We start from the raw sequence: 26,073 nt of genomic DNA, 5'->3' as shown, positions 1-26,073 counted from the left end.
AACATATTTAATTAATCACTTCTAGTTCAAATGAATTAATTAAAATTGATTAATAATCTAATATATGTATTAATTTCATTTTGGCACTCGTGACCCTGCATAATTTCAATCAAAATGAACGTTTATTCACCTTTTCTCGCTTTGGTTTTGAGGAGGAGCAGAGTCAGTCCAAAGAAAGACATTTTATTCAAACATCCATAGTCAACAATAAACAAATAATTTGCCATTTACAGTCATTCCTCGCATTTACAGTCGTGTTAAAAAGGAGATACAAATGGTTTCCGCTAAATGAGTTTCTGCACAAAACTTAATAATTTAGTTCAAACATACTTTTCAATGAAAATTAAAAACTACTGTTAACTCTCTCTCTCTCTGTCTCTCTATCCTGGCCTTTGGATGTGCATGTACTGAAAAAAAAAGCCATAAAAATGAAAAGGTTTGAATGCTTTTATTCACTGTAAACCTTCACTTCTTATGTTAACTCGTCTGCAAAGACTTTTCCACAGTTCATGCAAGGTTACATTCCATCTAAACTGCAGAGAACTTGTCTAGAGTTCGGTGAATTTATCGACGAGGTGAATAAATTATATCCTAGCGGTTGCGAAGCTCTCGTTCGCTGTGCTTCAGCAACTTCTGTGAAACATCTGGCCTTCGTCTTTCTCCCAGAAAAAGAAGTCCCCCCTTCCCTGTCCTGTTCCCTATAATCCCTGATGATGATGTTACTCAGTTTCAGTCAACTCTGTGCTGGGGATTCTTGTTTTATGAGAAGCACACAGGGCCGATGTCCAGGCCAAACTCCTGATCAGCTTGTCCGATGTCCATGGGGGCCAAGTCCATGATAGGCAGCCTGGTTGAAGTTTGAGTCCTGTACTCAATCACCGTCCGACCCCATGCGCCATTTGATTTCTAAGGACAACAACAGAAACATCAGTCAGTGTATTTTCCAGGAAAAACTAATTTAGGCATTTTATCGAAGACTCACCGAGCAGCCGTCCTCAATGACAGTATATCGTAGCCGGTTGGAGCCTTGGGCTCTCAGTTCTTGACCATTGAAGGCTCTGAGGACCAGTGCTTTCTTCAGATCCCCACTGTTCTCGTCGTTGTAAGCAACGCTGTTCCTGCAGTGGTAGGTGACGTTCTGGTGCGACTCTTTGGACAAAAGCTGTAGCAACTTCAGCTGCACGGCCACCGCGTTTGGTTGTTCCTCCTTGTTGCCGTAGCGGAACTGAAATCACACGTCATATGAACAGCTCAGTGATTTTTTTTAAGCAACTACACCATGCATGCCACTTCTAGAAAAGCATCCACTCCTTACCCTGGTGCCACCGTTCATGTCAGCCTCGAACCAGATGGGTTTGTTGTCATTGGGCCTTGATTTCGTCCACCAGGCTTTGCGGGGAATGTTGGGTGGGTTGGCAGAGATGCAGGTTTCACCAGTCTCCATATTGCAGAAGACCCTGATGGCATCTTTTACGCTTCCTTGGTTTGGATCAATCCAGTACTGACCTGTATGAGAAATACAAGCGCCATCACTGAAACTGTAGAAAAATCAAAATCTAATAACCAGTAAATGGTTGAAGAAGTGCAGATCCTGACCGCTGCTTTTCTGTGGGTAGCAGTTCTTGATGTCCTGGCAGGTTTTGGCAGGGTTCCTCTTGCTGCCGTCAGGACTGCGGAAGTTCTGCAGATTTCCACTGAGGCTCTTCAGCGTGGCGTGGATGCCGGTGTCTGCCCGCAGTGTGGCCGAGTTCTTGTTGGGAAGGGCTTCATCTTTGTTGAACTCGGGAAGCAGAGGAGGTTCGGCGGCAACAGCGTCCTCAATGAATTCCACGGCTTCAGGAATTCCTTGTGCTTCGTAATCGACCAGGCCAGCAAAAAGGTCTTCAGAAAGTGAGGTGGGAGGTCCTGGGGATCCTGGAGGGCCAGGGGGGCCTGGTTCACCAGGTGGGCCCTGAATAATGAAAATGATTAATTACCTTTCTAGTTACTAAAATATAAAGCTATTTTTGATCCAAAGAGGATGATCTACTATGACTTTCTACCTCTTGAAATTTTATTGAGTATCTCTCTTTGACTTCTAACTTTAACTTTAGGTGTAAAGTATCACATTGCCATCCTAAAATATGATTCATTATGCTGTGACGATGAAAATCCATCCCACCGAATCTTTGGCGATTGGCAAACGTGAGTTTTCAGCTAATATTTTCATGCTTTTGTTGAGAAATCACAGGCTAAAAGCAACAAGTTTAAGCTCTGTCCAGAATGATGCTTTGTTTACAATGCAATTTAATTCAGTTTTATTTATATAGCTCCAAATCACATCTTTTCATCTTCCCAGTCGTGCCCCCGTGTCTGTCTGGCCTCCCCGTTTGTTCTGAACAAACAGCATTCACTGTAATTTTATCAGATGTATCCAATGTAATGCATGAACCAGAGAGAAAACCGTTGTACAAGCACATAAATGTATTTTGTACTGATAAAATAAGTGTGGTAAAGTGCTCAAAGTCTGACTGCGGAGTGCAGAAATGTTCCTGGAATATGTCACAATGGAAATTTTTGTACACGCTTGTTTCATCTATGCAGGAAAAAAAATCACAGCTTCTTTCCCGCTTCTTTCACCTGTGCTCCGATATCTCCGCTGCTCCCTCTGCTTCCAGGAGGACCCATAGCTCCAGGGTGGCCAATGTTTCCTTCCTTACCTGGAGGACCGACCACTCCAGGAGGCCCCTGTGTGGATATCAGAAAAACATTTTCACAAGACGACAGGAAGAGAAATTATGTTTAGTTTTTAATGTGATTTTGATTATTGCTTACCCTCGGACCGCTTGGTCCAACGACTCCTATAGCTCCTGCGTCTCCTGTGGCACCCTAAAACACAAAGGAGTACATTAAAACTTCTAATTTCTTGTTTCCATGATGTAACCTTAATGTCCACACATCTTTCTTACTTCTGTTCCTTGCAGGCCTTGGAGCCCGGTGAATCCTCTGTGACCTTTCTGACCCCTCTCCCCAGGCTCTCCAGCAGCCCCTTTGTCCCCCTGTGGTCCTTGAGGGCCAACTTTTCCCCGTATTCCTGGCTGTCCTTGGGGTCCAGGAGGGCCTCTTTCACCCTAAAGTCAAAAGAGACGTAACAGTTGTGGATTTAAAGATGTAGCTCGAGTTTAATGCTGAACTTTAATCTGTTGCTTGCTGTTAAAAAAAAGAGAACTAAAAAAATTTATTGGCTAAAATATCTGATGGGAGATAACAGTGGGTACTCACAGTAAAATAAATAATATACTTTTATTTTGAAAATCAGCAAAAGAACAAAGTGTCTATGTTGGTGTCTGGGATTGTTGCCCATTACTATGTGTGTCCACATGAGAGTGAGAGTAGCTTTAAACTATGAATGGCAGCTGAGACACTGCAGCTGTAATGATTTGGCTTTAAACTGAGCTGGAATTACATATCTATCCAATACTGTATGGATAAATAAATAATTAACTCTCAACAGGATTACATTTGTGTACGTCCATTTCAAGGAGTCTTACAATCAGATTCAGCCATTTATCTGAAATGCAAGTGAAAACACATCAAAAGTATCCACCAATCAGAGACAGGAAGGAGATGACCAATCAGATAATGGCATTTAAATGAGCCATAACTCATTAAGCATTTGTATATTTGTATATTTTTACAAATGCTTTATATACTTATTTATATACATATATATATTTAATGGTATACCTTGTGTTGTGTGTGTGTGTGTGTGTGTGTGTGTGTGTGGGGGGGGGGGGGGGGGGGGGGAGTTGTGTGTGTGTGTTTCTTGTCTTGTTTTTATGGACATGTAGTCTGCCAATAAAGATTGAATTGAATTGAATTGAATTAACTGTCAGTTGTTCACACCTTTGTCAGTTACACAGCTGTTAAAGTTGAAAGGCCTGATTTAGACTTCTGAGGGGACGTTTTGTGGAGCCTACAGCGTAAACATGAGAGGCTGACATCATTATCAGTATTACTAGGCTGCTGGATTACATGTTAATTACCACATGGCCGTGTCCTCGTGTTTTACATCTGGTACCATCCATGATTTAAAAAAAAAAAAAAAAAAGTTAGAAATTTATCCCTCTTTGTTGTGGTCATTTTTTTTTCAGAGACCTTCTAGTTTTTGTAGTCCTGGTTGATCTGTTTGTTAAACTCACATTTACACCCATTTGACCTGGACTGCCTGTTATTCCCACTGGACCCTCAGTACCTGGAGACCCTGGACCACCAGCCAGACCCTCTGGGCCAGGATTGCCCCTGTCACCCTACAAACAGGCCAGAGATTAGACCACACCAAGCCTCTAAAACAAACACACAGATACATTTTATACATTTTATCTTACCCTTTCTCCGACTAGGCCGTCCTTACCAGGAGGCCCCTCAGCTCCAACAATACCCTGAATAAACAAATGATATTAGAAACTTAAGATCTGAGAAAAACAAAACAAGAAATTGTTCACTTCTGATAAGAGGAAGGAAAAACCAGATCTGTGATATATAAGGCTGAGTCATCTACAAAAACTCACATGGCACTATGATTTCCAGGTGTTTAGCTGAATGTACTGATACTGAAAACAAATTTTATGTGCTGTCGTTGCTAAAGGCCACAAACCTGCAAGCCTGTAACTGACAGGTTAAAAGAAATGTGACAAAACTGCTGTCTTAATAAACTTTTAATAAGTTGGTGAATACTGAACAGTCAAAGAAATCTGCTTTTGAGCTACAGAAACATTCTAGTTATGTTTTCTAGACATAAACAGCACTTTATGAGAGTCACTTTAGATTGAAGCCTTAAACCGCTTAAATAAAAGTCAGATTTGATTTATACAGCTCCATCTCAAGGACAAACCTCGGGTCCAGGATCTCCTCTTGGCCCAGTGGCTCCTGGTAAACCGATACCCCCAGGAGGACCAGTGCTTCCCTGAGGTCCAGGTGCTCCTGCTTTTCCCGGTTGACCCTGAGGCACAAATAAACACAAACCTCCTCATCTAACTCTAACATAAAAAATGGCACTGCTGAGGAGCAAGTTGCCTTTGTGAGCGATAACAATAAAGAGGAAACATTAGCGGGAGCACTCACAGCAGGACCTGGCAGTCCCAGCAAGCCTCTCTCTCCCCTGACTCCGGGTTGGCCGACAATTCCTCGCTGCCCTGCAGCGCCAGCAGGTCCTGGAGGCCCATCAGGACCCTGACGGAGAAGCACCAGAGCTGATGAGCAACTGAAACATCTCTGAATTTGAACAACAACAAAAAACTTCATCTTACAGGAGGACCGTCCTCTCCAGATTCTCCTTTCTCTCCAGATCCGCCGGGTGGCCCTGGAGGTCCATGCTCGCCTTGACGTCCCTGACCTCCGTTCTCTCCTCGAATCCCGGGAGGACCCTGCTTTCCTGGAGCACCTATAGGCCCGTCTGCTCCAACTGCACCCTGAAATACAAACATAAAAGTGACTTAATAAAAGAAAACTGGATGTTTTTGTGCATCAGGTCTTCAAGGTTTGTTTTTATAAGGAACTCACAAGAGGACCAGGTGGACCAACTCCTCCAGGCAATCCAGGAAAACCGGGGGAGCCCTGTGGGAAGGAGACAAGTTTTACCTCAAATATGTTCATCACTGAGTTTTGGAGAGCCTTGTCCGGGTCAAAATACTCACCGTTGGACCCTTTGTTCCTCTGCCACCTTTCAGCCCGGTCACACCAACAGGTCCCTGAAAAACACAGACACAGGACAATTTTCACGCGACCCATCTACTTCCTGTCAAGTTACTCATTAAGAGAAACGAAGGTCAAATGTAGCTCTCAAAATAAGTAAAGCATAACCAGAGACACTTTTTTCTCTCAGAATGTATGCCAATTACATCCAAGCGACATACGAAATGCATGCCAATCACCCTCATGGTCCAGTGACGCTTGCCTAAGAACAAATGCATGAGTGAAAACTTTCAAATAAATCCTTCAAAAAAGAGGGGTGGCTCCTTCACAGTGTTGTAAAAATGTGTTGAAAGTGTTGAAAAAGAGGCATTTTTCCTTTTCATATTAATTAAGATTTTTATTAGAGCCATTGATACTGAATATATGTGCACTGCTTTTGTACTTTTCAGACTGGAACATGTAAAACTAAAACTTTGTGATTAATTCTGCTTCACAGAAACTGTAAACCCACATTAATAAGGATTGTTTCAGATTTTATATATTAAAACATTTGGCAGCGTACCTGTTCTCCTGGTTTTCCAGCCACGCCCTGAGGTCCAGGTGATCCTGCTTCTCCCTTCAGACCTGTCTCACCTGTTTCACCTTTGACCCCAGGCTGACCATCAGGACCCTGGGAAAGAAAAAAAGAGATGAATCTCTCTTCAGTTACCTTCTAGTTTAATATTCTGTTAATCCTTCGGTGGTTTTGTGCGTCACACTGTAACAGGCCACTTACAGGAGGTCCAGGGAAGCCAGCAGCACCAGTTGGACCAGGCTCACCGGTAGATCCCTGTGAACATGGTCACACACACCAATACACACAATCAAGAAGAAATTACAGCATTGAAAAAAGTGAATATCAGCTCAAATAAATGTAAAATAAAATATTGTGCCTACAGCGATTCCTCTTGTTCCTCTGCGCCCTGTTGGTCCGGATGGGCCGGTTTCACCCTGAAATGAAATATTGTAAATATTTAAAAACAAAAATACATAACCAGTATTTATTAACAAGAGTTTATTTACATAAATACAAAGTCCTTAAAGCCCTCAAACAATATATTTTTTATCTAATGTTCACAAGTTATCATAAAATCATCACAAAATCACCTTACGGGACTTGAAGAGCTCTAAATCAGTTTTACAGAAACAGTGCAGGGTCACTGTTAATCATCTTGTAGCTGTGCTTTGTGATAAATCATTAAACTGAAACAAACACATTTCTGGGCTGAAAAACAGCTTTTATGCTTACCTTCACTCCGTTTGGTCCACTGGAACCAGCAGGTCCAATGGGACCAGGAAGCCCCTGGTGCAATGACATGAGGAAATATATTAGACATAATTTAGACATATATTAGTCTTTGCAGGCTGCAGGTAGTGAATTTTATTTTTATTTTTATTAGTAGACTATGATTTCATATGTTGTTTTTCACATTAACAATCTTGATTTTGTCTTTGCACAGTGGACTTGGAGAGAAATCATAAAGTAAACCAGCAGAATTTCGAGGGATTTATATTTGGATTTAATCACAAACTTGCTTCAGGTGAAGTGAAATATTTCGACACACAGTTTTTTCATCTGCAGTAAGGATCACGGTTATGGGGACTCACCCTCGCTCCATCAGCCCCCGCCTTTCCTTCTGGTCCTTTTTCTCCAGTAGCGCCCTGTTAGAACAAATCAGGTTCACTTAATGGTTTCTTAGTTTTCCCTCCTTTGGTTCTGATTATCCCCAATATCTCGAGGTCTCACAGTACCTTACATTTTGCTCCTCTTACAGTCATGCTATTGGTAAAGCTGCTGTCTTTTTCTTTGGAGATGGTGTAATGAATGTATTCTTTAACTTACAGCATCTCCCTTCGGGCCTGAAGATCCGGGTATGCCTCTTTCTCCTGGGATCCCCTGAAGTCCTGGACCTCCTGGCTCTCCAGCAGCACCCTTGGGTCCATGGCTACCCTAAAATGTGCAAAGTAAGCAGCAAGGCTTATTATAAACAATTTAATGCAAGCAATGAGTCTTTTTGTTGTTCAGGGTTAAGCATCAGTAGTTTTATGGTTACCATACCTTTAGCCCATCTGGTCCGGGTGCACCTGGACTACCTTTGGGTCCCTGCAGCCCATTGGGCCCAGTTTCACCTCTTTCTCCTGGAGAACCTCTCTCTCCCTGCAAGAACAACCAAAATCTAGTTGGTATTGCTTTCAGAACTGCACATGATTATTTGCAGCTAGCAGGTTTTTAATTCTATCCATCAAGTCTAACAGTCTGCAGTCCATGAACTAACCTCAGCTAACGCCAGCTAACAAAGTTAACTCGGTGGCGAGAAGACTTCAGTAATAGAAATCACACAGCAATAGTACATTCATGTAGTTGTAAAAAGCATGATAATATATCAAGTAATCCAAAGTATTCAGAATACGTTACTCACATTAAGTAACTTAACGGCCATGTATTCTGTAATCTGTAGCATTTTAAATGTAACCTTCCCAACACTGGATGTGCTTAGTGCTAACGTGCAACAGTTTTCCAATTTCATTGTACTATCGTACTAAGCATGACTGTGCAATGACAATAAAGAGTTATCTTTATAAGTTATCTTAAATAAATCTGTTTTGCTGCATGTTAATCTACAGGTTTTGACATTTTATAAAATACGAACAAGTTAAAAAAAAAAGAACATTTTGTATTCGCTGTTTTTTCACATATAATAATAATACATGCATCTTTTAATTAAGTTAATCCCATTTTATACAATTTTAGGATATATTTCCATTTATGTTCTAAAAATCCTTTCAGACTGGTTATCAAATCAAACCTTTTTAAAACTTTTGACATTTCAAGAAGAAACTCAACTACTAAATGATCAATAAGTTATGAAACTAATATTTGTTTTCTATTTTAGATCCTTAACTCTTACAGCTCATCATCATTAGCTGGATACAAGTTCAACCGAAAAGAAAAGTAAAATTTATAACAATCATCAGACGATCAAAATCAATCAATGAAAACACAAAGGGATGCACCGAAATTCTTATTCATACGATGATTAGAGCTATGGGTGGGTTACAGAAAATGTTCATGTTTCAAGCTGGACTGTGATGATCTGAAGTTTCAGAACTGAGCAACAGAAAAGTGGAAATTGGACTAACGGACTTACTCTTGGTCCTGTAGCGCCAACTTCCCCAATCTCTCCTGCAAGGCCCTACAAAAAAAAAACAAAACATTAAGCAGATTTTACATGCTGTATAGAAGTCCCTGCACAATTTATATTATGTGGGTTAACTTGAAAAATATTTTAAAATACCCGAGTCGTACCTTGTCACCTGGCTTTCCTGACTCTCCGGGTGGGCCTGGTGTTCCGGGCAAACCCTAAAAACACCCCAAACAGTTTTTATTTTATTTTATAATCATAAAAACAATAGAGAAGAACTTTAATCGTGGCCAATCTCCTTTTTTACCTGGTTAAATAAATAAAATAAAGAATTAAAAGTGAGATTGAGCTCCAGTGATAGGAACTAAATTCTTTGCGTTATGTGATGAAGAGTACCTGGAAGCCAAACACTCCCTGAGATCCCTGCTCTCCTCTCTTCCCTGCAGGACCCTGCAGGACAAACAAACACATTATATTAAAAACATAACTGTTTACATTATTAATAATGAGAAACTCTCAGCTGATACGGATGCTTACAGCTGGGCCAGGTGGGCCGGCGGCGCCTCTCTCTCCATCTTTTCCATTTGGTCCCTAGAGGACAGTAAAGAGCAGCATTTATCAGCATGTTTGTGCTTGAGATGAAGAGCGTGAAGCCTCAGCAGGAAGTATGAGCTGTATTTGTATCAACTTGCCCTTTGACCTGGAGCTCCTGGACTTCCAGCTTCTCCAGCCTTCCCAGCATCACCCTAAAAAACAACAGGGACCATCAATCAGCATATTTTGTGTTATTATGGAGCTTTTTTTGCATTTATTTTTACAAATATATTCATCTGGCTTCTCTCATTAGGCTTATCTAGCCACACTCATTCGTACTGACTAGGAAGCCCTTTGGTCCCGGCAGGCCCATCGGCCCAGCTGGGCCTCTGTTTCCAGTTGAACCAGCTGGGCCTTGTTTGCCATCGTCTCCAGCGGATCCCTGAGAAGACAGAAACACATTTACTGCTGAGCATGTGTGTGCAAATCTACAAGTGGTGAAAGTTAATGCATTTGATTACATACCACCGGTCCTTGCTTCCCCTCTGCTCCCTGGGCACCTATGAGACCTGTGAGACCCTGTGAAGTAACACAAACAAGTCTTTTAAATGCTGAATGAAACAAGAGTTTCTGGTTAAGTTCAGGTGAGTTTGAGGTTTTTTTTCATCATCCTTTCTGACTCTATTGGGGACCATAATTTGCAAACTAAGTACTATATTTTAATAAATCAGACTTCAGATTTGTGTTTGATAGCATAAGCTCATCCGAAAAAGGTTACTGAAGTCATAGTAGAATAATTTCTTTCATACATGTTTACATAACTTGACTTATTTTTTAAGTAGAAAGGTCGCTCTCCTGTGGTCATAAGTAGGAATGCAGGTTTAAGGCTGCAAGGCCACATATTTTTTATATGCAGTTTTTTATATGCATTATAAAGACTCCAAGCAAAGCTAGCACTTCTTGTCACTAGCTAATTCTGCTATGCATGTTTATTTAAATACCAACTTAGAATCGCTCTTGAAGATTGCAGTTTAAAACAGAGTATGGCCATAAAATTCAGGCACATGCAAGTTTCTCAAGGATAATTTAATGAAGATGCAACACCTAAAGACCAACTAATTTCAGATTAACTTTAAGTCAGTTTGCTGTTGAAGCAGCCTGCAGTGCAGCAATCTGAATAGATGAATCTGTGCATTCCCTGACCAGTTGGCAAGCAGTTGCTGGAGTTTTGAACCATAATAAATAATGTATACTATATAATGACCCCATGGGGAAATTACTTGTTTTTCTCTGCATTTGACCCATTCACTCAGTGGGCCGCCACTAAGCAGGCGGCCGGGGAGCAGCGTGTAGGGACAGTACCTTGCTCAGGGGTACCTCATGGTAGCTGTTCAGTGGATTCGAACCCCCGCCCTTCCGATCATGGGGCAACCACTCAACCTACTGAGCTATCCCTGCCCTTACTGAGCCATCCCTGCCCTAAATCACAATAAAGTGCCATAATAAATATTAATAAACAGAATAAATATGGATCATACGTGAGATTTTGGGTCATATAAAACAGAATCAAGAGGCAGTATAGAATAAAATGCGACTATTAGAGCAGAATAAAATCTTGTGCCTAATAAAAACTTAAAAGCAGTTTACACTCTGAAATCACAGGTTCTGGTTTAGCATTCTGTGATAGAGAAGATGCTGTGAGAAGGTTGAGAAGGATCAGTTATGATGCTGGGACCTCTGCTTTTGAAGGATTTGAAGGATTTCATGGCTGCTGAGGTCAGAAGTCTTTACTCTGAAGTTAAATATGACCATTTAACCATCCTTTTATTGTATTGCACAGTTGTTCAACACTGGTACCTTGTCTGGTCCAGCAGCTTTCTAGCCTGTGCACCCTCCTGTGGTTGGTGGCCTCAAAGAGTAAAAGGTGCCGAGGTAGGTATCTGGTAGGGCGGGGTCATTAAGGTCTAAGTGTACAGTGGGCCTGTTATGGGTAAAATGATTTGACAATTCTTTCCTGCTGCCCTGATGTCGAGGAGCAGGAGGCAAACACTTGCCAACTGCTCCTCGACATTGACCTTCAAAGTAAACGTTGTGCCTTATTGCTGCAGCCAACACATTTCCGAAAGCTCAATTTTTACTTTGAAAGTCAAGTTTCTACTTCTCCAGGTTGTGTTGCAACTTTTTCAAGTTTCACTATGACTCAAAGAATAGTTATCACATGTTTGCAGACAAATCGATATCTTCCATGTAAATAACAGGCAACCTGCTAACAACCAACCAGCATCGAATACCTCTTTGCAGCCAATATCATCAATCATTATTACCAATATAATTCTGGAATACACATTTTTTCCTGCGACTGGAGATTTTCAGGTACTCACTGACTGGCTTCTATGCTGCCATGACTTTGGCTTTTCAGCTTCACAGCAAATGTCATCAACCTGCAGCAACCACTTGCCAACCACTCAGAAGAGAATCATTTCCCTCGTGAGCAGAGGTTGTCAGACGCTCACTTTTATATACAAAATCCTGCAAACATGAGCAAAAGGATGAAATAAACCTTCTGCTCTAGGCAATGAATTACAACATGCGACTTTACCCGAGCTCCTGTCAAGCCCGACTCTCCGTTGCGTCCTGGATCTCCAGATAAACCTTTGGCGCCTGAAGATCCTGGCAGCCCTCTCTCGCCCTGGGCTCCCTGTTCAGAGAAAGTGTGAAATATTCAAAAATCACAGAAATGAATGTGATGAACCTGATGGCGAATTAGAGTCATAAATACTCACCTTTGGGCCTGGTAAACCGTCAGCACCAGGGAAACCCCTATTTCCTGGTGGTCCCTTTAACAAAGAAAAAGAAAGCTTTAGTCTGTCTTGTTTCCAGCGTGTAGTTTCGAGTTAAAAAAGGAATACATTAAATATATTATACATGACTGGACTGTGAATATTCTTGATGGACTCACTGTCTCTCCTGGGGATCCTGGAGGCCCGATGGATCCAGCATCGCCTCGGGGTCCACGCTTTCCATCTTCTCCCATGGGCCCTAAGGGACCTGGTGCACCATGGTCACCCTAACATAAATCCATACCCACTGAATCAGTTGACAAATCCTTAACCTAACCACCAAAATAACATCTAAGATGAACTTTTAGGGTCTTTATTTTGGGGTAGCTTTGGTCTTACCCGCTCTCCCTTGAATCCAGCCTCTCCCTTGAATCCAGGAGCTCCAACATCACCCTGAAGAAGAGTTTAAAACAGATATTTTAGGATAGAGAAATGAAGACTCACATGACAGGGAGAGAGAAAATTAAAAAAATGAGAGCTCATACCAGTTGGCCTTTTGCTCCAAGAGCTCCTGTTGAACCCTGGGGGCCGGGGGGGCCAGGGGGACCAACCATACCAGGTGGACCCTGGAGACCGGCTATACCCTGGTCAGGTGACAGAGCAGCAATAGATTAAATAAAGACCTTTATTGTAAGACATTTGTAGACAAAGATCAGCTGGTTAAAGAGCTTTGCTGCAATCACTTACCGCTGAGCCGCGGGGACCCAGAGCTCCATCCTGTCCTGACGCGCCCTGTTCAAAAACGAAAATATTAATTGGGAATAGTGGTAATGTGAGGCCAGAATGGGTCTACAGCTATTTTAGCAACAAGAATGATAAAGTACAACACCTGCTGTCCGATGGGTCCAGGTGGCCCAACACGCCCAACGTCGCCCCTTGGCCCCTGCTGTCCCGGACTTCCTCTGACCCCTGTCGGTCCCGCTTCACCCTACACCAGCAGGTACATTCAGGAAATATTAAAGTACTTCTAGGGTGACTTCAGTGACTCAGAAACATCTGTCACTTAGATACTAATCGAAGTGTGTCTGAGAATGAAAACAGACTCCTTACAATTCAAGCGTCAAATAATCTCACCTTCATTCCAGGGTTACCGGGAAATCCTGGTATACCAGGGATTCCTATTGGCCCCTGTGGTTAAAGGAAAGTATGTTTAATACTTAAGAAAAATCTAATCTGATATTTTGTTGACAATCTGGGTAAATGGTGCTCCAAATATAAACAAATGGGCTACTAAGAACAACTAGAGGATAAATGTAGTGGTGGTGGATGTTTTTGTGTTGTGTGTTGGTTTCTGTTTGGTTTTCACTGTTGTTCTAGCAGCTAAAGTTTTATTTTTTGCTGTACTGCAGTCACACTGAGGATAACAGTGGTTGGAGACCGCAGAGCAACCAAAATTATTATGATCGAGTGCAACAAAGCTGTGATTTTTTTGCTGGTTCAAAGACAGGGACTGGGTCTGTGAGAGCCCAGGTAAGTAACTCTGAGTTTCCTGTTACAGATAGGCTGATTCGATTAAGCTCAATCAACACCAACTATCCAACATTTACCATGGCAACAGGTAAAAAACTAGCGGGACCTCCATTTTAATCCAGTGGAGCAAGAAATAAGAAAAAAAAAAACACATCCCCAAGTTAATTCTTCCTAAACGGATACAGCTGGATGTCAATACAATTTTTCTTTGAATTACTAATTATTCAGACTGTCCACATGTACACCGGTGTTTTTCCCACTCATCTTGATGTTTTTTCCATTGGTAAATGGGATTTAGGTCACTGAAAACTGAGCTTAAAAAAAGAACTATGTGTTTATGTGTGGACCAACAAAATAGATTTTGTCTCACAACGAAGTTTGCACCGTGTTATTGTTTGTTGGCTCCTGATAGGTTAACATTTCTTGGGCTATATCGCCACCTGTTGGTTTGCCATGCTCTTGACGGGGCATGACAATTTTTAATTTGGATATGTTTTCCAAACATGGCCTCAACTTTAAGCTGACAGGGACAAAATGACTGAAGATAAAAACATCGCCAAATGCTGAAATGCTGTCAGAACACATTCAGACTCTTGATAATTTAAATTTAATTTTGTTTAATTTTCTCAATTTTCATTTAAATATTCAGGTTAACGTGAACAAAATTACAACACGACAAATATTAGCCACTGGTTAGTGTTTTATGATAAATGGACTGGTTCTTATATAGTGCTGTTCTACTCTACCTGAGCACTCAAAGCACTTTATACAACTTGCCTCATTCACCCATTCACACCCACTCACACAAGCACTTTTTCTACACAAGTGCTCTCTATCTTTGAGGTTAGTATCTTGTCCAAGGATATTTGGCATCCATATCAGAGCAGCCAGGGATCGAACCACCAACCTGATGTCTTCACTTTTAACAACAAACATTTGGATTTAAATACAACATCTTATTTTAACTTTGTGGATTTGATTTGAGGATTTATATTTAACATTAACACCACATATGGCTGTAAATGTGGTAATAAAAAATGTGCAGTTTAAAACAGGAGCCCCTTATCGAACAGATAAATTAATAATAAACCCACATTGTCCATTGATTGAGTTTCTGTCCTTTCGTTGATGACGGACTGATTATAAAGATGCTTTGGCTCAGAGTTTCCTTCTTCCTGTATTGGTTGAGTTTTGGAGATTTTTTGGAAAACTTCACTGTTCTGGTCTGTTTTTATGGAGTTTGGTTTGGTTTTCTCCTGTTGAGTGTATCGGTACTCTTGTCTTGTCCCCCTTTGCTTTTATCTGCTACCTGAGTTACTTTTCTTCTGTTTCCTTGTGTTTTTGTTTCTTTTTTCCTTTTAAGACTTCAGTTTGTTTGTTTTTTTTACTTACATCGTCCATCAGATTTTGCACTTTCATCCTGCGATTGGAAACAGCAACAGTATTTTTCTACTAAACAAATTAAATTAACTAATCTAAAGGTTTTTTTTTTAATAATGAGTAATATCATATATCCAGTATTTTGTCCTATGTGGTTTTTGTTCAGTCAAAACATGCAAATTAAAGATATTAACTTCTGCTTTCAAATCACAAGGGAGATTTTTCTCTATTTTCTGATGTGCTAGACACTAAAAAAAGAAGCATGTTAGAGGATTAAAATTATATTTTTATGTTTTGGAAAAATCTCAGGGTCTGAAAGGAGGTGTGTCCCTCGGTGTGGTCAGAAGAGTTGGAAAAAGTAGATTTAGTAGATCTTACCAGAGGACCTGGTTTACCAACATGGCCGGGTGTGCCACGTTTACCCTAAGAGAAAAACACAGATTAAGATAAATAACTTAATGTGGAAACATATCTTTGCATTTTTTTTTTCCTTTTCTTGTCATGTGGCTCAATTATTTGTCTCATACCACAGAGCCGGTCGTTCCGGCTCGGCCTCTTTCTCCCTGCATCCCAGGTGGTCCCTGAAACCAAAGATGGAGTCAGTATCTCTGCAGCAGACTAATATCCTCTCTTTTTAACTGTGTTTTTTAACTTACCACTGGACCAGGAGCTCCCATTGCACCAGGAGTACCAGAAGCACCCTGCAAATCATAGACACCGAGCAGTTATGCACAGATTGTGCAGCACATGTGACCGAAACAACCTTTCAAACGTGGAAACAAGTGATCAAATTTCTGTTTGGAGTTTGATTTTGGAGTTAATTTAAAAATCCTGTTTCATTCTGAAACTAAAACATGAGATAAATGCAATGAAGTGTTTGTTATGAAAATGTTATGTAAAATAGTGTGATTCCAGTTCAGCTGCTTGTAGTAGAGGCAACAACAATTCACACAAATTAAATAGATTAGCGTTCTCCTTATCCATACTGACTGTTTTTTCTCTAGTTTAGCCTTTTTTGTGTGTGTTCTTGACACTGCTGTGTGTACCAGAGACGGGCCGTTACACAAGTGAGGAGAGTTTGGTGTAGAAGGACAGAGCATCGAGCAGGAGGAAAGATATCTACTCCCGAGGAACAGGAGGAACATCACATGTGCCCCACAAAATGACCCACATCGGGCTATTCGTGGATGTTTCTGACAAAATGTGTCAGGAGCAGACTTCAAGAGGTTGGCATGAGGTCAAAGAGTCCATTGATGTTACGTAACCCTCATGCCGCATGCTTAGGTCCCACTAAAGGCTGTTGGGACCTGCAATCACAGCCCAACGCTGTGCAGAAACAACAGAACTGGCAGGGCCATCACTGGTGCCCTGTTCTCCTCACTGATATGAGCAGGTGTGTCAGACGTATCAGAATCGTTGGCAAATGTTATACTTCATTTTTAAGTACCACCACCAGCAGCGGGCCTGCCAGTTCTGCTGTTCTGAGACAAACGTCAATCAGGCTGCACAATGGCTCAGGATGGTTTCTGCTTCCTAACTGGAAAAACTGACTTCCATAAAGTTTAACCTCCCTCACAGAACAGAACATTGGTCATACATGCTCTTTGCTTCAATGGGTCAATGGTAATTTCATCTAAACAGGTCAACATCTTTTTACCACCTTGATAGCACGAAGATGCATACAAGTGTACATCTGGGCATTTAACACTGATCCAGTGCCAAATGAGTGCCGTGTGATTCAGTGAATTTGATATATTTACATACATTAGGGCCAATTTAGCCTCTCTGTTTCATCTCTCAGGTGATTGAGATGTAGCTGTCTAACTAAAAGTGTCTCTGTTTAAAGCTAAAGCACATAGACATTTACAGTCACTGGAATCACCAGCTAACTTCACAAGCTTGTATTTGGACACCGTCGAACCATTAAATAATTTTTTTTAGATAATTTAAAGCAACTGCACTGAATATTGTTCCTTTAAGACTTAAACTATAATTCCTACTATTCTCTCAAAAGTGAGAGTTAGCTACCTTCACTCCAGCTGCTCCAGCCTTGCCTCTTGGTCCAACAAGTCCACTGTGTCCCTGTTGTAGAGGTTTAAATTCACAGACTGGTTAGTTCTTGATATTTCATACATGAAAACTAATGAGTAATAATGAGGAAAAAGGACTTACTTTGTGCCCTCTCAGTCCTGGATTACCTGGAAGTCCTGGGAATCCTCTTGCACCCTGTATTCAAAAGTAATCACATCATTCCTGATCGCGTTTTCGCTCACTGTCTCTCAGATTAGAGTAGGTTATTGTATCACTATTATCATGACAATAGTAGGATTAAATATTTTTTGGCATGACAACTGGTTACCGCTGATCCTGGGTATCCTGGTTCTCCGGTTGCTCCTGCAGGTCCGGGTTGTCCCTGGAAAAGACCATCAGGTGGTTATGGAATAATTACAGATAAAAGAAGAATCCTCATCAGTATCTGTTACATGACTCACATCAAGTCCAGGTTTTCCTGGTGGTCCATCAGGTCCTCGATGACCCGGCTCCCCCTGCAGACACACACGTACAGTCACATTTAAATTTCACTCTTTAACATGTAAAGAAGCATTAGAGTTAATCCAAGATGAAGAAACGAGTGTACCATCAGTCCTGGATCTCCAGCTTCTCCAGGAATTCCTTGACCACCAGCAGGACCCTGAGCAGGAAAATTAAAGGTCACATTTTTAGGCACACTTCCTACAAAGTAAAACTAATATTTGGCTCTAAAACTTCATTAGAGATAAAGACTCACTGGTGGTCCAGACGGTCCTGGAAGTCCTCGTGGTCCTGCTTCACCCTGAAATGGCAAACGATTATGCACTGCAGTTTAAACTCTTCAAGCTTCCGGATTTTGCATATGTAAAATATGCAGTTTAAAAGTGCTCACCCTGGATCCTGTTAGCATTGCAGATGGACCCGACTTCTCGCTAAAACCCGAAGCCATCTGTGTCACCAGGTTACCCTACCAGGAAGAGGTTGATCCAAAATGAATCATTCATGGAGAAAATTTGATTTGTTTGGTTTTTTCTTATGAAATTTGCATTAACTAATTAAAAGAAGTTGGAGAGCAGCTCACCCCAGGGTGCGAGGGATGCCCAGGTGGTCCCGGTTCTCCTGGATTTCCTGGTATACCGGGCTCACCATCAAATCCTGGAGGCCCTGGGAAACCCTGCAATTTGCATAGGTTAATGAGTGGCACCCAGAAGGTACTGACTGGTTACATGACCAGAAGCTTAATTCTGACATTTTGTTTGCAGTTTATGATTTTACTACAGTTATCCACATGTGAATAATGTGTAAATGTCAACGAGAGGGTGTGGTATCAGATTCGCTGCATCTACTTGAGGACTTTGAGGGCCTTGAGGTGCTTAATGCACCTTTATACTTGAAAAACTAAGAACCCCCCAGCATTCAGTAGCTGGCAGCTACTGAACACTGTTAGTAGCAACAACTTGACAAAATTATTTCCTGTGGGGCTTTATCAGTCTCTCACACTGTGGTGGAGGAGTATCGGTCCACGCTTGAGATTTTCATTGAGATTTTTGGTTGTTCATTTATGCACAGCTCTCTTAAGGTCCCATCACAGTATTTTAACTGGATTGAGGTCTGGACGTGGACTGGACCACTGCAGCACTTTGATTCTTTTCTTTTTCACTCATTCTGTTGTAGATTTGCTGCTGTGCTGTTAAGGTCAAGCTTTATCTGTCTTTTGTGGCTTGCTCAGATGCAGCTTTGCAAACCTAAACTGTGCTGGCATGTTTTTTCTTAGAGAGAAGAGGCGTTTTCCTGGAAACCTCTCCAAACAACCTATAACAGAGGCCTACAGAGTCTGACATGTAGCTCTTGGGTTGTTGCCTCATTTTTGAACCTGCTAAGGATCTGATGACTTTTATTACATCCTGATAAGCAAAACACTACAATCTTTACCACGACTGGCTATTTTATGCTACACTATTGAATGTTCATATTAAACAAACATATTAGATAAACTTTAAAACGTGTTTAAAGTAATACATGATTGCCAATGTTGTTTATATCTTTATCAATATCTGGCATCAGCCTGTCATCAACTTATTTGTATGTTAAACTGCTAAAGACTCACTACAGCTCACAAGCACACTGTGCTGCCCCTCTACAGCTGTCCAGAAGTCAGCCAATCAGAAGAAACTGACTAAAAGGAGGTGGACCTAAAGCTGGTCATACACTGTGCAATTTTTCAGCTTCTGCTCAAACTGCACGATTGACTCGCAGGGGTTAGAAGTTCATAGGTCACGATGCAGGGTCTCACACACCGATGCTCTGATGTGACCTGAGTGCTCACCGTAAAATGAAGGTTATAACAGAAATTCTGTCGCTCACTCTCCCTCTCCGTCTTTCACTCACACAGACACACCACCACCATCAACTTTGCTAAATTGCAAATGAAAAACACTGATCAGGCAGCTGTGATTGAGCAGCAATGTAGATCCAACTATTTTCACGGTTGTTGTGGTCGTGATAATTTTGTGAGGCCACATTGAAAAGGCTCGGATAAGCTTGCCATAGTTCTACAAGTTGTGCCTCCATGGCTTGTGTCCGGATCACACGCTGCACTGCCGTGCTGCGCCGTCTTTTTCGCTGACATTTGTGTTTGCGCCTGCGCAGTGTGAGAAGCTGCGGTGACACCCTCACGATGGTCACGACCAAGCGATTGATGATCGGGAGCTGGTCGTGAGGTGTAGTGATGGGATTTCCGGCTCTTTTCAGAGAACCGGCTCTTTCGGCTCGGCTCACTAAAAAGAGCCGGCTCCTTCGGCTCCGAACCGACTCTTCAGGGTGTTATGTTGCTTTAATTAATTTATTATTAACAATAATATAAAATTATGCACAAAAGGAATTACTAATGTAAAAAAGATTGTTTTATTTATATATGTTTATATATAAATATATGTGGCGGCCCCTAGAGACAAAAAACGTACAAACTCCAAAACACATTTCTAGCGTTAACTGAATTTCCAAAACAGAGCTACCTAGATCACTTAAATTACACAATTGAAAGCATATGTGTATTGTTTGTGTATTTATACACAAGCATTCATATATATTCAAATAATAAATAAAAAAATATGCTCATTTACCTGTTACTACCACACACCAAATCCGGTTGTTGGTACTTCCTGGCTTGTGTAGCCACTAAGTAACAAAAGCTCAACACTGCGCCTAGCATCCTAGAGCACTTCTGTTGTGTTTTGTACGTGTTTTGGAGTTTTTACGTGCTTCTGAGTTTTTACGTGCTTTGTCTGTAGGGGCCACCGTAAATATACTTTTATTTATTCACTCCACATAAAATGTAATAAATAAATCATATAATACAAAAACCAACTATTCACATTTCAACTTTTAACTATTTAAATTTTCAGCTTTTTCCTTTTAAACAAATTTAAAGTGAAACAACACAAAACACTACAAACCACAACACAATTAAATATAAATTAAAATATGAAAACAAAAAGAAGATGCATATTCTCTGTCATATGGACCTGCATGAATAAACTTTCTGAATCCTTTATCATCCACAACTGAAAATAGTTGTGGATGATTACTATACCTTTCTAATGTGACCTTGTTGTCCCTGGCTCTCTTTCTCTCCCTCCCGCTCTGTTCCTGTGCTACTGTGAGTGTAACTACCGCCCCTCCCCCTCTTCCCAGCGCAAAAGCACAAGACAAGGCTCGCATGCAGAGTGAAGTGGAAAAAAAGTGCGAGAGAGAGGGTGAGAGAAAGAAAAAAAAAAACCCACGGCTTGCGATAAGGAGCCGGCTCGCGTTGTTCACGTCAAAGATCCGGGTCTAAGAGCCGTGTAGTTCGCAACCGACAAATGACTAGTGAGTTGTTAATCGCTTCTCGTTACCCCACGTATACTACACGATGCACGAGACACAGACGATGAAGGCCAAAATCAGGCCGATCACCAAAACGGTCGCACGACTCAAAAGTCGGCTCAAAATGGGGCAAAAAAATCGCACAGTGTAAGCCCAGCATTAAAGAGGCAGCACCTAAAAAACATCTTGTTTAACATGTTGATGAACTGCGGGCTGCAGTTGAAGTTGCATTGTAGCATTGCTATGTAGCATTCTCACCAAAACAAACAAACAGATTTTTAGTTATGATGTTGTGTTTAAATTAAACTATCCAGCAATTAAACATTAACTGTGGTAGTATAACAGTTGCAGGAGCTATTTTCTTTCATCGTGGACATCACCTCATAGGTCCACTAGTTCCCTGTGTATTGGTTTCAACTTACCCGTCTGCCTTTAAAGCCTCTTGGTCCAGGGCTTCCCTGAGCCCCTGGAGGACCCTGAGCAAAGAGAACAAGCCATAAGAGCACTGAAACATTGGTCACTGTCTAATTACTGGAATAATCATGCAGTGAAAATAGTATACACTGTAAAAAAAAATTATAATATAAAAGTATTTTACTGTGTATTTTACAGTTCTGTACTGTTCTTCTAGTCTATTCACATAATAGACTTCAAATGTAAATTAACGTAAAATCACTGTAAGTGTCATAAAACATAATTTTCTTGTTTTTTAAATGTATCTGTCTGTACATATGCATATTTAGATTGTTAAAATACATTCACAAATGTATCATAATTTCACAAATATTTGTCCGTTATTTGAAAGATTGAACTGTTAAATTCAAATGTAATGCTATGGAAAAATATATAAAATGATTCTTATGAACTTTTTTACATCAAATAATAATTATTATTATTGTTATTTATGGCGATCGTGGCTCAAGAGTTGGCAGTTCGCCTTGTAATCAGAAGGTTGCCGGTTCGAGCCCTGGCTCAGATACTCTCAGTCGTTTTGTCCTTGGGCAAGACACTTCACCTACCACCTACTGGTGAGGGCCAGAGGGGAATTATGAAGTGGAATTGTAAAGCGCTATGAGGGTCTCAAAAAGCGCTATATGAATGCAATCCATTATTATTTAAACCAACTGTTAACTGTATATTTCTGTACATTGAAGTATTATTATTCGTATTGCCGCATTCATTGACCTTGTTTATAAGTAAGTTCATTGTTTAATCACATTAAAATGTTCCTAATTTAATGTTTAAAAGCACTTGAAAAAGGCAAAATCGCATGTAAAATTAGGGCAACAAACTGTATTGTCATTACTGGAAATAACCGTATTTTCATGAGAAAGTTATTTTCTGTTATTTTCTGGTATTATTTCGGCGCCCCAGCTGCCGGAATATTACTTTTTTCTTAGGATTTTTTTTTTTTACGGTGTACATGAAAGCATTTGTCCTGGTAATTGTAATAACACATGCTAGTATTGCATTTTGCTGCCCTCTACTGTGACTCCAGTTATCATGTGTAATACTGTGACAGCAAACAGAAAGATAACAAGGACAGACAGGGGGATGAAAGAAAGAAAAAAGCTCACCGAGGGTCCTGAAGGTCCAGGAATCCCCACCACCTTCACAACACAAGAAAAATTAAGTTCATTAAATGAATTATTAAGACTTTTATCTAGTCATAATGAATTAAAAAAGTTAAATTTATATGCAAAGTGCACTAACGCCTAACTTTTTCCTTTTACTTACATATGGGATGTCTCCTGGTTCACCCTTTTGCCCCTAAAAATAAAGCCAAGCAGCACTTTTTAGTGACAATGTTCCCAATTTAAGATATTTTTCTTAACTGACTGTATGACTTACCTTGAGGCCCATAATTTCTTGGGAAAAAAAGAGAAAAAAATATTTTTATTTATTTTATTTTTCACAATTTATGTAGTAAATCTTACCCTTTAAAGAACCCTTTAAATAAAGATAAGACATAAAATAAAGTATCTAAGTTTTATAAGGGGTGTAAATCTAACACAAAGTGACCATCTCTCTTCTGGATGCAGGTAAATCTGTCTCACCTATCATCCTGCTGGCACTTGCGAAGTTGTCGCACACAGGGCAGCACTCTCCCGCGGGCGTGACAGCCTTCTCACAGTTTGACAGGACCTCGCACTGTATCTCATCACAGACAGTGACGCCGTTGTCACAGACGCACACGCGACAAGGTTCGGGTTTCCAGATGTCATTGTGATGGTAGACCTCCCCATTGACTTTGCAGTTTTCCTCCTTCTTCTCATCTGCAGCTGCAAGAAAAAACCCCAAAATGGCTCAAACAGATGGACAGACAACCAGGAAATTCATTTACACATTCTTGGGAGCAACAAACAACCGTGATCTCCTTTCCTTCCCCTGTACACATAAAGTCATAAACAATACATCATCATAACAGCATTTGCTTTTTTACATTATGAATTAGAAAATTTTAAAAATTCGATTTTTCATTTTATAACATACTCATTGTTGTGGTATGGACTGAAGTTCCATTTACAGACAGGGGTGTCACCAAGGGGGGGTCGGGGGGGGGCACTGGCCACCCCCGGCAAGACTGCGAAATATTGGTAATAATTTCAATAAATGTGAACACAATAGAGAGGAAGAATCTTTAAAGTGCTGGTTGGGACTGCCAATCAATCAGTCAGTCAATAAATTAAAACAGATAATTATGGATTTAAAAATGTTATTTGGTTTTCATATGTACCTATTTTTCAGTGATGTCAACTTTAATATCAGGAAATTAACTAGACATATAATTATTTTCTGTCTCTCTGTTCTATAGGTTACTTATTTTATTTATAGGTTAGGTTACTTTTTTTTCAAGTAACCTATATTTGACAACAGATGTGCCAACCCAATATTTTTTACTGGCCCTCATATGGCCGCCGCTATGAAAAAATTCTGGCGGCACCTCTGTTCACAGAGCACCCTTGTAGTTTCACTCATCACATTTTAAAAAGTTTTTTAACGAGTTTTTGTTGTTTTGTTTTGTTTTTTCAGGCTAATTTCAGCTAATCAACACATATTTGATCAAAAACTTGTTGCGGGGGGACCAGCAAAAAAATTCTGCCCTGGGGCCTCATTAAAGGCTCGTCCAGCCCTGGATCAACCATATAGTAAATTATATTTTCAATCACATAAAATGGACTTTTTACCTGTTGCGGGGTCTGTACTGGGAATCAATGTTGAAGCTGCAGTCAAGCACACAGGGCAACACTCGCCCTCTGGGGTCACCGTTTTTTGGCAGTCACCGAGGTCCTCGCAAACCACATCCTCACACATGGCGGTCCCCTTATTGCACACACACACCCGACATGGCTCTGGGCTCCACATGTCATTGTCAGCATAGACTTTTCCATTTTCTGTGCAGGTGTCTTCATGAAAGAGAAACTCAGTTAGTATGTGCTGCAACGGGCTGTCACTGGATTTTAAAAAAAGGATCTACATTTTAATGGAAATTCCCACAACTTTGCAAATTTACTGGAAAACACACATTTTAAAAATAAAACATACTCATTTATGAATCCATACTGTTGGGTTCCTTCAAAAATACAGTCAAAAAATGTAAAGTATGTGTGTTTTCTAGTCCTTAAAATACCAGCATCTTACTCTAACATGCATGAATCTCACGACCATGCCCACAATCATCCTTCTGGTGCATCATTAAGCCGAACTTTGTGCTTAGAGCAGCAGAAATACATCATCACAGATGCATGTAAAGAAATTATAAAAAAGCATTAAACATGACAAAGAAGATGTTGATTTCCCAGAGGAATACACCTTATTTGTTGAATAAGTTACTTTCTCAGCTTGTTTTTTTTTGGGGGGTGTGTGGCAGTAAAACTGGTCGCAGCTCCCTTATTTCTTCTAAGAAACACAAAAGAATGAAGCTACCTCCAAAGTTTTTATTGCACACATTTAGTTGAGAGAAGTGAACTTATCTGGCAAAAACTTCATGTATTCCTTTTGCAAACTGAAAGGGAAACTCGGTACAGGTTCAAGAACAACATTTCACAGTGGTGTGCAGAGGACGGAGCTTGAAAAAGAGGGCATCGGGCTGTAAGAGAGAGCAGAGTACCACTGACGCCGGGACAAATGTGCAGGTTTCATTCCAGTTTTACCAGTTTGAGTGACTGAGCACACAGGACAGCACTCGCCCTCTGGGATCTCTGCGGTCTGGCAGTCACCTATATCCTCACACACCATGTCCTCACAAACCACCGTCCCCATTTCACACAAACAGACTCGACACGGCTCTGGGCTCCATATCTGATTGTTGGAGTAGAGTTTGCCATCCGCTGTACAGGAATCTTTATGACAAAGAACAGCAGCTGACTTCAGTATCATTTTCTTTGTCAGCTGTATATAATATAGTAGCTAAAAGATCATTAAAAAATCATTGTGGATTAGTAGTTTATGGGTTTGCACTTTTGCACTTTTGCTCTGCCAGTTTTACTGAAGAAAGCAATATGATCTCCCCCTGCTGATAAAGCAACTTCTGCCTGTGTGTCCATTTCAGTTTTTGGAGAGGCAAAGCATAAAATGTACACAGTGGACTGTGTGTCTATTTTGCCCTGTTACTGGGTTGCAACACAGATGGAGCCATGAGGCAACTTAAAATGCCATTACAGAGGACCAGTTAAACTCATTCCCAGCTTTCTACTTTCACTCTGTGACACCATCAGACTAACATTCTGTGTCACAGTTCATAAAGAGTTTTATTTATCTCATACTGGCCCGTTATGTAGCCCCTTATTTCATTTTACTGCCTTTTACTGATCCCACCTTAAATGGCCACTTTCTTCTGATTGGACAACTTCTGGGAAAACAGCCAAGGGGCAGCACCCAATGATTATGAGCAACTTCCTACTACTTCCTGTACTTTGTTAAGACAAGTCTGCTCATCGGTAAAGTAGGATACTTTTGAAAACTAACTAGTCAGAGCAAGAAAACTGAGTGATTACTCTAACAAAGTAATCACATATTATTTGAAGTCTTGATCATTTTTAATATGAATGTATGCCGCAGTATTTTGAGAAAAAGCACAAAAAAATTCTCCTTAAGTG

At 40.7% G+C, this 26,073-nt stretch overlaps 1 protein-coding gene across 1 annotated transcript in view; it reads right to left on the bottom strand.

Moving 5' to 3' along the window:
* Nucleotides 1–232: 232 nt before the first annotated feature.
* Nucleotides 233–26,073, bottom strand: part of LOC308394260 (uncharacterized protein) — a 35,585-nt gene continuing 9,744 nt past the window's right edge. Inside the window, exons 2-54 of the mRNA XM_080878512.1 lie at nt 24,163–24,381; nt 23,032–23,256; nt 22,826–22,842; nt 22,712–22,744; nt 22,552–22,584; nt 21,397–21,450; nt 18,192–18,284; nt 18,003–18,077; nt 17,868–17,912; nt 17,718–17,771; nt 17,572–17,625; nt 17,439–17,492; nt 17,252–17,305; nt 17,108–17,161; nt 15,736–15,780; nt 15,607–15,660; nt 15,458–15,502; nt 13,304–13,357; nt 13,059–13,157; nt 12,917–12,961; nt 12,715–12,813; nt 12,569–12,622; nt 12,349–12,456; nt 12,173–12,226; nt 11,989–12,087; nt 9,915–9,968; nt 9,733–9,831; nt 9,548–9,601; nt 9,393–9,446; nt 9,252–9,305; nt 9,020–9,073; nt 8,862–8,906; nt 7,772–7,870; nt 7,556–7,663; nt 7,321–7,374; nt 6,962–7,015; nt 6,610–6,663; nt 6,449–6,502; nt 6,236–6,343; nt 5,676–5,729; nt 5,542–5,595; nt 5,289–5,450; nt 5,104–5,211; nt 4,874–4,981; nt 4,368–4,421; nt 4,182–4,289; nt 2,949–3,110; nt 2,815–2,868; nt 2,620–2,727; nt 1,597–1,951; nt 1,316–1,506; nt 983–1,225; nt 233–906 (exon numbers count right to left, since the gene is read on the bottom strand). Of these exons, the coding sequence (XP_080734638.1) occupies nt 760–906; nt 983–1,225; nt 1,316–1,506; nt 1,597–1,951; nt 2,620–2,727; nt 2,815–2,868; nt 2,949–3,110; nt 4,182–4,289; nt 4,368–4,421; nt 4,874–4,981; nt 5,104–5,211; nt 5,289–5,450; nt 5,542–5,595; nt 5,676–5,729; nt 6,236–6,343; nt 6,449–6,502; nt 6,610–6,663; nt 6,962–7,015; nt 7,321–7,374; nt 7,556–7,663; nt 7,772–7,870; nt 8,862–8,906; nt 9,020–9,073; nt 9,252–9,305; nt 9,393–9,446; nt 9,548–9,601; nt 9,733–9,831; nt 9,915–9,968; nt 11,989–12,087; nt 12,173–12,226; nt 12,349–12,456; nt 12,569–12,622; nt 12,715–12,813; nt 12,917–12,961; nt 13,059–13,157; nt 13,304–13,357; nt 15,458–15,502; nt 15,607–15,660; nt 15,736–15,780; nt 17,108–17,161; nt 17,252–17,305; nt 17,439–17,492; nt 17,572–17,625; nt 17,718–17,771; nt 17,868–17,912; nt 18,003–18,077; nt 18,192–18,284; nt 21,397–21,450; nt 22,552–22,584; nt 22,712–22,744; nt 22,826–22,842; nt 23,032–23,256; nt 24,163–24,381 (4,673 nt within the window). The 3' untranslated portion in view covers nt 233–759. The remainder of the gene's footprint in view (nt 907–982; nt 1,226–1,315; nt 1,507–1,596; nt 1,952–2,619; nt 2,728–2,814; nt 2,869–2,948; nt 3,111–4,181; nt 4,290–4,367; nt 4,422–4,873; nt 4,982–5,103; nt 5,212–5,288; nt 5,451–5,541; nt 5,596–5,675; nt 5,730–6,235; nt 6,344–6,448; nt 6,503–6,609; nt 6,664–6,961; nt 7,016–7,320; nt 7,375–7,555; nt 7,664–7,771; nt 7,871–8,861; nt 8,907–9,019; nt 9,074–9,251; nt 9,306–9,392; nt 9,447–9,547; nt 9,602–9,732; nt 9,832–9,914; nt 9,969–11,988; nt 12,088–12,172; nt 12,227–12,348; nt 12,457–12,568; nt 12,623–12,714; nt 12,814–12,916; nt 12,962–13,058; nt 13,158–13,303; nt 13,358–15,457; nt 15,503–15,606; nt 15,661–15,735; nt 15,781–17,107; nt 17,162–17,251; nt 17,306–17,438; nt 17,493–17,571; nt 17,626–17,717; nt 17,772–17,867; nt 17,913–18,002; nt 18,078–18,191; nt 18,285–21,396; nt 21,451–22,551; nt 22,585–22,711; nt 22,745–22,825; nt 22,843–23,031; nt 23,257–24,162; nt 24,382–26,073) is intronic.

Source organism: Rhamphochromis sp. 'chilingali', assembly GCF_963969265.1.
Source record: "Rhamphochromis sp. 'chilingali' genome assembly, chromosome: 3".
Lineage (NCBI taxonomy): Eukaryota > Metazoa > Chordata > Actinopteri > Cichliformes > Cichlidae > Rhamphochromis > Rhamphochromis sp. 'chilingali'.
The sequence above is the reverse complement of the archived record's forward strand: the minus strand, read 5'-3'. Positions and strand labels throughout refer to the sequence as shown.